The following is a 13,722-nucleotide window of genomic DNA, read 5'->3' on the forward strand; positions in this document are numbered from 1 at the left end:
GGAGGGGACAAAATTCGGTATCGGAAGGCAAGTCTGCAGGTGAGAGAGGCAGCTCATGCCCAAGGCCCGACCCTGGCCTGAACTAGCCATGCCACCACTTCTGACTTCCTGTGCTTCACATTCCTCACTGCAAAAGCCAGGACACAATCAGATGTTCACGACAGGATTGTTGGGAGAACCGAGTGAGTTAATAAGTGCCCTGTGGAAGGGCATTTGTTTGTGGGATTCTCCCTATGAAAGGGTGTGCCCATGCACGATGAGGTTTTAATCCCGAAACATCTGGGAATTGACTGCACACACATGCCCTACGTCAGGCAGTCTCCTCCACCTGGCATTACAGCTCATGGGGACCCTGTGGGGACCAGCAGCACCTTAGGCAACCTGTGTGTGGTCCGGCAGTGACCTCCGTGATCCACGAAGCTGCCTTTCCTCATGCTGGTTTCTCCACCTCAACCTTTCCTCTCTGTTGCCCACTGCACCCCACCCTCACCCCTTCTCTGGCTCCCAATCAGACAAACCTGCCACATTTTCTTTCCTTTTTCCCTTTCCTCCTTTAATCTTTATACTGGAGGGCTTTGAGAAGTGGGGGCTGAGCCGTTATAAAGGTCAGGAGCAAATTATAAAAGAACCTGGCAAAAGATAAGAAACTGAAGCAGGTTCGGCTGCCAGGCTGCAGTGGCTTTTCCATCCCAGTGGATGCAGAAGTAAACACACTGTCCAATCCCACGTTCTGAGGTTCAAGGAGCTCTAGGATGAGACTGCTTCCCGAAGCCCCAGGACAAGGCTCCCTTTGCACAGGGACAATCCCAACAGAAACCTGAGCTGCGGTATCCAGTCTGCCAGGGCTGGGATGCTGTTTGGGGTGAAACTCGAGGCTCTGTGTGCCCTACTTTTGACCAGGGACAGCAAGACCTTGTTTCTGAGTCTGCCTGGATTAGGGGTCGGGTGTCAGGGCCCTGGGTAACTATTTCCAGGTGAGTCCCAGGTGACTGAAAAGTGAGAGGTGATGTTTTCATGAGAATAATGGTCAAGTACAAAATTCAAGTTTCTTTGTTGCTCTCTCACTTCCCAGATTTTGACTCCAGGATATAAGGTTACTGGTAGAGTATAAGCTTCTCTAATGCTTGAAAGAGTTTTGCAAACTTGGACTAACCAGGAGATTTTCTTACCAAACTTTTGTAGGAGGCTCTATCCAGGGTCAGTAAACTTTTTCTGTAAAGGGTCAAATAATAAATATTTTAGGCTTTGCGGGCTTCATGCACTCTCCATCGCAGCAGTTCAGCCCTTCTGAACTACACAACACTGCATTATAGTAAGAAAGCAGCCATTAAGGATATGAAAATGAATGGGTATGGCTGTGTGCCAATAAAACTTTATTGATAAAAATAGGCTGTGGGCCATGGACTGCCTACCTCTGCACTCGACAGGCAATTCCCAACCTCAACTGTGTAAAGGAATTACCGGGCTCTCTGGGCCACATGCCCTCTACCCTTCAGGTCGATGTAATTGGTCTGGGGTGCAGTCTGGACGTGGGGATTTTTAAAAGTTTCCCAAGTGATTTTAATGTGCAGTCAAGGTTCAGACCAGAGGCATCAATACTTTTTTCCACTTTACATGAATTTATTTCATTCTGTTCACACTGCACACTTGTTATACAACCTACAAGGTTGAGACTAACCCAACCAGTGTGTCCTGTTTCAACCTCTTGAGACACCCGGCGACACTCAGCTTCAATACGCCTGCTGCTTCTGACCCAGAGACCCTGCTGTGGTTACCTTATGACAAAGCTGTGCGTGTCGATCTCCTGCCCACAGCCGCTGTTCAGCAAGACCCCCGAGTTGCCCACGATGGCACAAGTCCGGAAGTGCTTGTTCTTGAGCGGGGATGTTCTGGGGAGGAGCTCGTAGAGGTTCTGGGACACGTTCATCGTGCTGTCTCGGTCGAAGATGTAGTGAATGATGTCTCCGGGCTTCAGGGTCCCCTTGAGGACAGAAATGTCCTTTTCAGCATCCAAGAACTTTAGGATTTGCTTCCTACAAGAACCGAACACACATGAGGATAAGTCTCCCTGGTGCAAGCGGCCCTTTGCCAGCCCAGCTTTTCCTGTACCACGTCACCTTGCAGGGCAGCTGGAGCCCAGCACACAGGCAGAGCCAAGAGGTCAGATGCCCTCAGAGGTTCCAGGCAGGGACTGTCAGAAATCGCCTAGCGGTGATTATGGCAGCGGCCACTCTGGTTGCCCTGGTTATGCCCACTTCCCATGAGGAGTGCAAGCTGCCACGGTAGATGACTCCATTCAAACTCCCGAGTGAGCTTGCCACAGAGGGCCGCCTGCGTTCTGGCTCTCCCAGGACCGCCTGGTTTTAGCAATTCCCAGGAAACCCTCCATCTCGGGAAAACCCAGCAGAGGTCACACTACTCCCCTTCCTTTAGCAGGATTCAGGGCCCTCATATGGCAGTAAGTCCCGGACTAGGAGCAGAAACGGTAATGGCAAATGTCCCTCGTTCCTCAGGGACCTATTTTCTTCCATGGAAGCCTTTTCTGGCCCAGGGGCCTCCCAGGAGGCGAATGTGAATGTGGGTACCGTGAGGCGTGTCAGTCACTCTCCCTTTGAGAGACTGAGTCCAAGAGCTGGTCTGTTTGTGGGGTGTGATTTCCCCGCCCCCTTATTGCTGTCTAGCTGGGGGTTGTAAGTAGTGATGCCTCTCCAGTCCCGCAGAGTGTGGTCGCTTTGTGGTGTTTCAAAGCAAAGGGGATCAAAAGACAGCTTTGTATGCTCTTGGGTGATTTTGCTTGAGGGGGAAAGTTCTAGAATCATCTAGCATAGGATGTAGTCGTAAAACGGATGGGTGTCCTATAAGAAGAACCAGAGAGTTTTACTCAAACCATGCAGGCCTGGCCCCCAGGGATCTGAGGTTTTCCTTTCTAAATCACCCAAAATATCATTACAAATGATTCAAGTCAGAGAGAGATAGAAATTTGGTACCCAGATCAGCTGAAATGAATTTCATTTCCTGCAGTGAGCTCCCATCTAGAACAGATACAATAACGCCTTTTCAGATACAAAGTCTGCTTTTCCCCAGAGCCCCAGAGGGACAGAATCTTCACACGCTTTGCAAATGAGGGAATTTGCAAGATGGGCGCCCCATTGCACAGATGGTTCCACTGCTGCCCTGGCGCCTGTGGGATTTGAGATGTTCACAGCCAGTGGTGCACCCCAGTGGGATGCCCAGGTCTCAGCATGCTTTCTAAAGCTCCACAGGTGATTTAACGGGTGTCCAGGTTGGGGCACCTGTGCTGTAGCCAAGGGGCAGCTAGACTGCTGGGCAGGCACCACACTCTCCTTATCAGTGACCTGGACCTCTTGCTCTCATGCTGGGGGAGCCCTCTCGCTGAGTGATTTGTATCTCTTGATAGAAAACAGAGGCATTATTTTAGCTTACTGTGCTTTACTAGGTATTATACAACTTGACAAACTAGTATAGTTTGGGAAATGCTAAAAACCTTTGTAGTGATTTATCCCAACGTACTTAAAAGCAAAGGGAGCCTCCAGAAAGCCCATAAACAAACACCTGTGTGAGTAGATTAATTTCTATCTAATTATAAGGAATTACTATCAATTATTAAACATCATCCCAAATATCTCACTGAATCTTTTATTACAAATAATTTTGGTGATTAACTGAAGTCGAAGGGAATTCTTTTCCCCCGTGGGTGAAGGCACATTCCTGCCGAGGTACATTCCCATGAAGGCCACAGTCTGGTCTTTGCCAGCAGGCACGGTGGCTCATTTCTCTCCCTGAGTAGCAGGAGGAAGGGCCAGTCTCTCACAGGTGGTGGCGTGGGGTGAACAGTGGCCCTGCCCAAATATATGTCCACCTCCTAACCCCCGGAACCTGTGACGTGGCTCTAGCTGGGGAAAAAACATCTTTGCAGATGTTATTAAAATTAAGGTTCTTGGGTGATAGCATCCTGAATTACCTGGATGGGCCCTAATCCCAATGGCAAGTGTCCTTAAAAGAGAGGGGGACAGAATACAGAGACACAGAGGAGAAAACCATGTGACCCCAGACACAGAGGTTGGAGTGATGTGGCCACAAGATGCAGACAGACTACAGCCTCCTGAAGCTAGAAGGGGCAGGGAGAGAGTCTCTTGGAGCCTTCTGGATGCTGGCCCCCAGAACGGAGAGGGAATAAGTGTCTGTTGTTGTAAGCCGCCGGGTTGGTGGGAGTTGGTTTTGGCAGTCCTGGGAGACTAAGGTGTTCTCGCCGATTCCATGGCACTGCTGATCCCAGGGTCTGTGTGCAGGCCTGCAGCCGGTAGGGCAGTGTGACGAGGGTGGAGAGCCCATCCAGGGGGCTCAGAAGAGGTGCTCAGTGAGGGGTGGCAGATGGTGGGGACAGGAGTCAGCTCCTTCAGGTGGTCTCAGCTGCCAGGTCTCAGATCTCCCTCTCTATCCCCGACACTCCCTCCTCTCCCACAGCTAAGCCTTGAGATTGACAGTGCATGTACCTGGAGGGGAAGCTTCTCCGCTCTGTGTAGTGACACTTTTGGCAGCTGTGGGCAAGACTGGCCACTGTGGCCTAGGCCCCTGATCTCTGCTCCCTCCCAATGGTTGTGGCCTGGGAAGGTCGCCACCATAGTAAAGGCTTTTTCTCTCCAGTCCTGGCTACCCCACCAACTCCTCACCCCATTCCCTCCCTTCTGTTCTGCACGCCCGTAGCACTGAGCACAAGCTCCAGACTTCAGACGGCATACAAGTGATATGCTGCTTGGCATGTCTGGCAAACTCCTAATCATCTTTCAAACCCCACTGCTCCTTTCCTGGCCAGCCCTTTTGGTTCTCTTACAAAATGAGGTACTCTCCTCAGATGAACTTCTTATCTCTGCCTGTTTATAAGATGCAATACTGTCTATTGTGTATATCACACCATACTGTCCTGTCTTTGCTTATACTGTCTCCCCACTAACATGCCTGATTCAGGTCCCTACTCCAGGCCCCCAGCTGATGCCTGGAAATGAGTGGCTGGGTTACACTGACCAGTCTTTGCTGGGCCAGTGACAGCTACATCAAAGGCAAGTAGCCACAGTGCGAAAGCTGAAATTCCTACGTGGTGGGCTCCCACTCCCACCACCCAACAACTGCATAGCTCTGCCTTTGCCATCAGGCGTCATGCCAGACAGCCAGTCCAGCTATGGCTTTTCATTTCCGTGTGGTTGCAAAGGCGGCCTGCTCAAGCCGCAGGACTGCGTGTATGTGTGTGTGTGGGGGGGAGCTCTCCAAAGACTCTCCAAGTGGGAGGACTGGCAACTCAGAGAAGGCCACAGATGCCAGGCAGTCCTAAGCAAGAAACGTCTCCTTATCCAGGGAAGAGACATTTCCCTGCATCTCCTTCCCTGGTCCCCTGGGAGAAACCACCTGTGGCCTCTGCCCCCCAGGCTATCGCTGCTGCTGACCTGAGAGCCTCACTCCTTCCAGCCCCACGACCTCAGCTCCTGCCAGCCCCCTGGCTGAGCGGCCACACGCACACCCTGGGCGGTGGGGCCTGCCCAGGGTTTTTATTTCCGACTGACCATTTACAGATGAAACCTGCCTCAGTGGGAGGTAAACATTTTATTTCTATCCTGACTTCTTTGGATGATAGAGAGCGGCAATTGGCGGGCTTGTGCCAAAGAAGGGCAAGCCTGTCTCGTCCTAGAGGTAATTACCACTACCTGATCCTCAGAGAGAGCGTCTGGTTGTGCCTCCACTTGGCTGAGGCTGGCTGCATGTTGTGTTTAATGCTCTCATTGCTTCTGTCAACAACAGCTGGTGATGAGGAGCCGTTTATTACAACTTCAGCTCTGGAAGGGGAAGAAAGAGGAAGAGGGTAAACATGATCTGTTAGCATGCCAATGACAAGTCTAATAGTTTTGTTTTTGCTGGGGCTTGGATGTAAACTTTGGAAGAGCAAAATTGCAGTTATTACCTGAGAAGGGAAGGAAGCCTATTTATCTTCTGGAATGCACAAACTTTCTCCCTAAGGCGTAACTTATGTACATTCTTGGAAGCGGGAAGGGGGTGATAAACTGCCTTTCTCCCACCCCACTCCCAATGTTTCCTCCCAGTGCAACCTAGCTGTCGTGGTCAGAATAGTAATACTTCTCCAAGTTACTTTCACAAAACTCCAAATAGTAGTTGCATTAGCAGTCCAGTATCGTGATGGTTAACAAACTTAATGGAGAGAAAACACAAACTTGCATCCCCCCCCCGATCCTACCACTCAATCCTTTATAACTGAGATGCCACTTCAAACATCCACCTTGTCTGAGGTATCGATGCTGTGTCTCTCCCACTAGACTGTAAGCAAGGGTGCTCCCTCACATAGCGGGTGCTCAATAAATAAGTGTTTGCTGAATTCAGATTTGAATTCTGTTCTGGGGGAGGCTGGATAAGGAGCTGGCTGGCTCTGTACGCCCGGGGCAAATCACAGTTCTGGGTGCACACCACCTTTCCACCCAACTCGGGAACCCCGGGCATTCCAGGCCCCGCCTCAGTTCAGAGGCTCGGAATCGGTGCTAGTAGGTTTCTAAGAAACTAGGTTACAATTACATCTCTAAAGGCAGGAGCTGCCTGCCTCTGCCAGCGGCACACAGATGCATGTGGGTCACGCCAGACACTCCTTTGTCTGCGCTGACAGTGAGTTCTCTCAGTTCCAGTGAGAACTGGATTTGGGATGCCCAGTTCTGGAGCTTTAAAGAATCCCAACCAAGCATCTCTGTCCTTTGCATTTACCTTGGAACAGCCAATTTTATAAAGATGACAGCTTTTTCATGGAGTCTAAACCCAGTGCTCGATTGTGCTTTTTGTAGGTAGAGAAGAAATTCACTTGGAGGTGCACATGTGCACTCTCCCCATTCCTCAGTGTTCCTGCCTCCTCTGGATGGTGCCCCTTGTCTTGGGTTCAAATAAAGTAACTTTTGCAGAAGATGAAAAGAGTTTTGACCAAGGCTCCTCTCTAGCATGCAGGCTAGGGGCAGCCTATGGGAGGCACAGAGGACTTGCCCCTTTGGAATTTTTGCCGCTTTCATGAAAGGAAGCAGAAGGTGTAGTGGTAAGATTTCACAAGCTGTGTGACTGTGGGAAAATCACTTTACCTCTCTGAGCCTCAGTGTTCCCATTTCTAGAAAAAAGGTGTAGAAGCAGAAGGTACCCAGTGCTAAGGTCCTACAGTTCTACACGGACCGCCAATTGCCAGTACCTATCACCAGCTGCCATCCCATAAAGCGCCAGTGGGAGCTGCTTGTGGCTGCATTTCTGTGGTAGTGCCGCTTTTGTCTCTTCCTAGGCAGGGTGTTCAGAGGTATTCTAAAACACATGCCTGCAGGGGAGACCTACTCAGAAGCTGGCAGAAGGGGTTTCCAGGCTGTTCTGGGACCCAGACGAAGAGGGTAGGGAAAGAAAGAGAAACGTTGGCACGGACAGCGGTCAAATTCCATTTCTTTGTCTACTTCCTGGTGAAACTTGGACGGGATCCTGCCTGGCCACCCACAGTTTTACTGAACTTGAACCCTGGCTGTGTCACTGTCTTGCTGTAGTTCTTGGGAAGGTCATTTCGGGTCTCTGTCTTCTTATCTGTAAACCTAAGGGATGGATTTGGGGTGTCCAACCTTTTGGCGTCTCTGCGCCACACTGGGAGAAGAGTTGTCTTGGTCCACACATTAAATATATCGTGACATGTAATCACAAAAAAATTTCATCGTGTTTTAAGTAGATTTGCGATTTTGCGTTGGGCCGCATTGATAGCCATCCTGGGCCGCGAATTGGACACCCGTGGTAGATGAGCCCAGGGACCACCTCTGTTCACTGGTTGTTCGTGCTCTGCATTGCACAAACTCGGCTGGGTGAGTAAACTGAGATAGGCCTCCTCAGTGAATGTGTCCTCCTGCCCCTAGCTCCCCATCCACCCCAAGGACACTAGAGCTCATGTCAGGCTTACGTTTCTCTGCCCATCTCCTGATGCCATGAGTACATCCACAGCGACAGGAAGTACGCATCAGCTGGGTGCCTGGAACACATCAGGCTGGGCTAGATCCTTATAGTCACAGGTTCTCATCCTTGAAACACCCCTCGAAAAAGATGTATTACTATTCTAACTGAATGAGGAAACTGAGGCTTACAGGGGTAAAATAACATGTCCAAGGTCCCTGCTAACACACCCTGGGACTGAATCTAGGTCTGCCCTGCTCCCAAGATGACTGCAGACCCTGCCCCCCCACCCCAAGTGACCACAGAACATGGGAGATCCTGCTCCAGGGGCAGGATCTTCCTTCTCAGAAAGAGGGACTCTTTCCACAGTTGAAGAGGGTCACCTGGTATGTCTGCATTTCACCAGGCATAGTGTAAGTTTCACCTGTAGCTTCCAGACAGTTAAGAGGTCATTCCGAGATCCAGAAGCAATGGTGTCAGGGACAGAGAGGACAGTTTCCTGAGTCAGTCCTCTAGGGTCAGGAATGGCCATTCTGGGCAGGTGTCATATGGTCTAGAGACCTAAAAACATTGGAAGGGCAAGTGATACACCTAACTCTGAATAACTGGACCTCTCATTCCCAGACTGACCAAAATAGGATATTGAGGAAGTAAAGCAAGCTCTCTGTTTTGAGCAGTGGCCTTTGTTTATGTCAAATAACTTGGCATCCTCTTTTTCCTTCTGTTGCTCCTTAAGCTTGGGCTTCTAAGGCTCCAGGTCAGAGCTATGGGGCAGTTGTCGCTGGAGAATGGGGACTCAGAGGCATGGTCAAGCATAGGCGTGGCAAGCCTGGATCTGCTGGCTTGCAAAGCATTTGCTCGCTCCCCTGCATCAAGCTGTCCCCCGGCCAAGGACTGTCATGGGAGGGAACAGTCTCAGAATTTAAAAGGTGCATTCAATTATCAAGCTGACATTGCTGAATCAACTCCCTAATGTTTTTAAGAGGTCTCAGCAGTTTCTGAATGTTTTCTTTTCCATCTTAACATCCTGGACAAGTGATCTACAGTGAAACTGGGTGAAAGTCCCAATTCCATTCAGAGTCCCCACTGCCCAGCAAAAATGCAAGCTATGAATATGCTCTTCGGTGGCCCAAGTGCTTCAGAGTGGGGTGGACTCTCTTCCAGAAAGTGACTCTTAGCACCTGAGTTTTCCACTTCTGCAGCCTCTTTTATGGACCGTTCCCCCAAGCCCCCCAGAGTCATTAGGGCAGTGCAAAGCCAAAGTGAAACAAAACAGGTCTCTTTGCTAAGTAAGAAGGGCACCATCCCGCAGAGAGGGGGAGCAGATTAATAGCTGCCTTACAGCAAAAACAAATGAACACAAAATCTAATTTACAAACCTATTAGATTTGCTATGTAAGCTGTTCACAGCCGATCTGATTGTACCTCTGCCTCCAGAATTCCTGCAAGACAAAGGAAATGCATTATTTATAAACCCAGTTCTCCTTTGCAAAGCCCTCTTCCATCATCAGGAGATCGCGCAGCTGGCCTTGGAGAACTAGAGAGGGTGGGTGAGATCTCACTCCGGCCTCTCCAAGTTGGGCAACATCTTGACCCAGCCACAAACCCAAGCATTTTACGGGGAAGTAGGCCTCCCAGATCCTCCCCTGCCTCCCACTCGAACATCATTTTAATTCACACCAAGGTTCCCATTTGCAACTTCCATTTGAGTCTTGAGACAAAATCCTTTGGGATTAATTTCCTCTGGTTAATCCCATAGGATACCATTCCTTAGCATGTCTCAGCATCAGCTCCCTGCATTCTCTGGCTTCCACTCACATGTGTTAAGATGTTGTCCATCACATTTTCCCCAAACTTGAGACACCAGAAGTTCAAAATGTGATAACAATTTGGTTTTTGGTGGCAAGAGAAGTTAATATTAAGTGGAGTCACTGTGAGGAGCTGGAAATGGGTGACTAATGGGGTCCTTTGCTCAGTCCTCTGGGGGATAAGTTTTTGAAGCAAACGCTTTCTAAGGCCCTTTCCAGCTCTACCATCTCTTCAGTTCTGACAAATTCCATTCTGGACCCCGGCTATCGGGCCATGAAATCTCACCCCTGGGCCAAGGGATGGATGAATCCATCTTACCCTGGTACCTTTCCCACTTTGTGCCCTATGTACTGGTTTTAAAAAGTTGTATGTGAGACTAATTATTTTAAGGTAAAGTGTTTTTTCCTACTGATTATGGGATGTGTGATTTGAGAATGTGTGGATCTGTTTTTTTCAGTTCCACCTAGCCTTTCAGTTAAAGTGTTGGTGCGCTCCAAAGAAACAGTTAAAACCACTGGGAAAGCTGGGTATTTTAAGGAATAATATGATTTAATGAAAACTCTCTGGGGGAGGTTAATGCTTATTTCCACACTGGTTTTAAGTCTGGATTTTTCTATCGGCCTTCTCTAGCCTTAGCATACTTGTAGATATAATGTGTGTGTGTGTGTGTGTGTGTGTGTGTGTGAACACATACATGTCTTTTCCTGGTAGACTTTTAAATGTATTTTAAACTATTTGGCAACTGGCAATATTCTCCCCTTTCACAGCCAGATGACCAGACAACAGAAAGGATGCTGTGACTTGCCCAATGTCTCGAATTTCATCACTTGCAGTCTAGTTCTTAATTATACAGAGCATCATTGGTTCTTCCCACTTTAAATCATATCTAGTATTTCTTTTTGTCCCTCCCATCTACTCTTGGGACAGCGGAGCTCTTGACTTCTAACTCTGGGTCTGGGAATATCAGGCCAGCTCTGGCTCTGTAAACATCATCCACACTGGGCAGACCCCAGGGGCTTTCCTGGGCAGCTGCTGTCCACATGTCACTGACCTTCCACGTCCCCTATCCTGACCCCAGCCCTCAAAATCAGCACTCCTTGTAGGAAGGGAAGACCGCTGGGCCAGACATTAGGTCAAGCACAGTGATTAAGGGAATGATAATAGCTCAAGACTAACGAAAGGTTAATGGAACAAAAAAGGCTCTCCAGAAATGCTGCAATAAGGATTGATATAGGATTTTTATAAATAATTATCAATGAGAAACTCAGTAAGTGGTTTGGAGTGGTTGGTTTACAATCTGGAGGTGAGTTTTAGGGGATCAGTGGAGTGTTACCCTACACTAGACAACAAAATAAATTTCAAGTGGATTCAACTAATGTTTCCCAAGTTTCAGTAATTTTCATACCCCCATTACCAGTTTGCTGTGTTTGCTAGTCACCCACAATATTATTTACATAGATTTTAAAATGGACTCATCTTTAAAAACTTAAACTAAGCAAAGCCATCTGTGAAAATATAGGTTTGGTACCATGGTTATATATACTCACTGCAAAAAAACACAAAATCATTAAATCACTAACACAAAAATATTTGTGTCAATGAAATACCCAAAATCATCTTACATTATTACCAACAGTCTTACAGCACCCTCTGGGAAAGACTGAATTAAATAATATTTAAATTATAAAAATTTTAAAAATAGAATTAATAATAGATAACGTATTATATATTGTATATTATATATTAACTATTAATGATATATATTAACAATATAAAATTATAAATAAAAATGTATTTAAGTCATAGAAAATTATAAATTAAAAAAAATTAGACAACGTCTAAGAAATCAGTAAGAAAATGGAAGAGAAAGTTTATCAAATCTTTGATGAACTCTGAAGAGTGTATGTGAAGACTTTTTAAATTCAGAAGAAGAAATTGTAAAAGAAAATGTAGACGAATTTGACTTTATAAACATTTAAAACTCTGCTTATACACAGAAGAGCTCAGCAAACCCCGGTCAGTGCCTTGCATGAAATCTGAGTGGGCTCCAGGGGAGGAGGGCGCTGTGCATGCTTCTGTCTGTGGTAATGGAACCAGGGCAGCAGGTCCCTAAAGGTGGCCAACGATGGGCCTTGGAGTGCACCTTTCAAACGCAAGCCTACCCACCTGGAGCCCATGCCCCTGCCATCTCCTTGATTGGGGTCTCACACCTTACCCTCCTTCCTCCAGAACCAGGTACTAGACAACTAGGGACAGCCCTTGTGCCTCAGAGCCCACTGAGATTATTCAAATTGGCCAATCCTACACCTTCTGGCCTCACCCTCCCTTCCCATGGAAACCACAGTAAAGGCTCTTGCCCATAGTTCCCCCTCCCCCTCTGCCTCCTGAGCGACCTGGTGCTTCTCCACGTGGCCCTGCATGGTGTGGTGTGCCCTCTCCTCTTGTGACCGAGGAATACAGCAAACCGTCTTTCCAATGGTAGTAGACTCCTACTAATCTGTTGGCCTGGCCATACCTAAATAATAATAAAACCTACATTAAAACAAGGGGCCTTGTTATCCTCTTAGCCTTGCATAGTACCTTGCCCAACTGGGGCTCAGTAAGTCCAATCTAACTTCAACATTACGTGGGACTTTTCTTCCCAAGTCTTCCCTGCAGTTTGCACGCCATATTCCTGCATATCATTTATGCCTGAACAAGACAAAGTTCTACCTCTCAGATATCCAGAGTGGGGCAGGCTGTCATTCAAAGACTCTCAGACTGCAGATGTTTGGCTCAAAATGAATCACTTGAAATGGCGAGGGATTTTTTCCCTAATTAGCTTTTGCCTCCAGTGTTATTAAAATAAGCATTCAGCCCTTGTGATGGGAGAATGCTGATACCTGCTTGGTTGAGTGACAGAAGAAGATGATTAAGTGAGAAAACTTTGCTAAAGATAATTCATTACATGCTGAAGTCACAGAAGTGTAGATGCCTAGCTCCAAAGGAGGAAATACACAGGAAAGTGCTTGGCTCATTATAAAGAACTCTCTATGTAAAACAAGGTGTAATAGTCATAATAAGCACTGTCCATTTGACCTGTCAAGGACTCCACCCAGAGTGATGACAGAGACCGGCTGCTTTCAAGCCCTACGTTTTAGGGCGTCAGTCTCCTTTCCACCCCTGACACGACATTCCCTCCTAGTGGAGCGCACCCAGGAAACTAAGGCAATACCAAAAGTGGCATCTGAAACACACCATGCAGTCGGGTCTGTGTGTGGTAACAAGCAGTTAGTAAACCTGAAAACTACGTTTCTCTTTGGCCTCCTCATCCAAGCTTGGGCTTTTATAGCTCTGTTAGAATCACCCACCTTTTCGATTTCTCACCAGAAAGTCGGGCTCTGTAAATCACCTCTCGGGCACTGACAGCTTTAATTAAGAGTCTGGACCCAACTGAAACAGTTGATTAGCATTCAGAGTGGAAGATTAAACTAAAGCACAATTCATGAATTTGCAGATGGTTCTTCCTTCATAGTTTTGGGAGAATACGGAATGCTTTTGTTCAGTTTGTGTGTAAACCACTGGGGTTCTTGCCTCTTGTCCCAAGGAATACACTGCAGTCACACAGCCCCACAGACCCCAGAGGGAGAGAAGAGCAAGGGAAGGGTTGATGTATTTGGGGTCAGTCATGTGAACAGAGCTGGAGCTTCCAGTAGGGGTCATGGTGGGTTTTTCCATTGTGATAAAATATATATAACCTAGAATTTCCATTTTAACCCCCTGCAGCATGCAGTTCGGTGGCATGAGTATATGCACAATGCGGTGGGGCCGTCACCACTGTTAATCTGCAGAAGATATTTGTCACCCCAAATGGAAACCCTGTACCGATTGAACAACAACCCCCAGTCCCTCCCTGCCCCCGGCTCTCTCTTCCATCTTCATGAATTTGCCTAGTTTAGATAT

The 13,722-nt window shown here is 47.8% G+C and overlaps 1 protein-coding gene and 1 long non-coding RNA gene across 2 annotated transcripts in view; one reads left to right on the top strand and one right to left on the bottom strand.

Annotated features, from left to right (window-relative positions):
• The window catches only part of LOC128779391 (uncharacterized), an 84,569-nt gene that overhangs the window by 36,932 nt on the left and 33,915 nt on the right, over positions 1-13,722 (top strand). The window lies entirely within an intron of this gene.
• Positions 1-13,722, bottom strand: part of ST8SIA2 (ST8 alpha-N-acetyl-neuraminide alpha-2,8-sialyltransferase 2) — a 42,330-nt gene that overhangs the window by 8,520 nt on the left and 20,088 nt on the right. Inside the window, exons 2-4 of the mRNA XM_024561898.3 lie at positions 9,351-9,413; positions 5,718-5,846; positions 1,776-2,033 (exon numbers count right to left, since the gene is read on the bottom strand). Of these exons, the coding sequence (XP_024417666.2) occupies positions 1,776-2,033; positions 5,718-5,846; positions 9,351-9,413 (450 nt within the window). The remainder of the gene's footprint in view (positions 1-1,775; positions 2,034-5,717; positions 5,847-9,350; positions 9,414-13,722) is intronic.

This window comes from Desmodus rotundus, chromosome 10, assembly GCF_022682495.2.
Source record: "Desmodus rotundus isolate HL8 chromosome 10, HLdesRot8A.1, whole genome shotgun sequence".
In the NCBI taxonomy this organism is placed as follows: domain Eukaryota; kingdom Metazoa; phylum Chordata; class Mammalia; order Chiroptera; family Phyllostomidae; genus Desmodus; species Desmodus rotundus.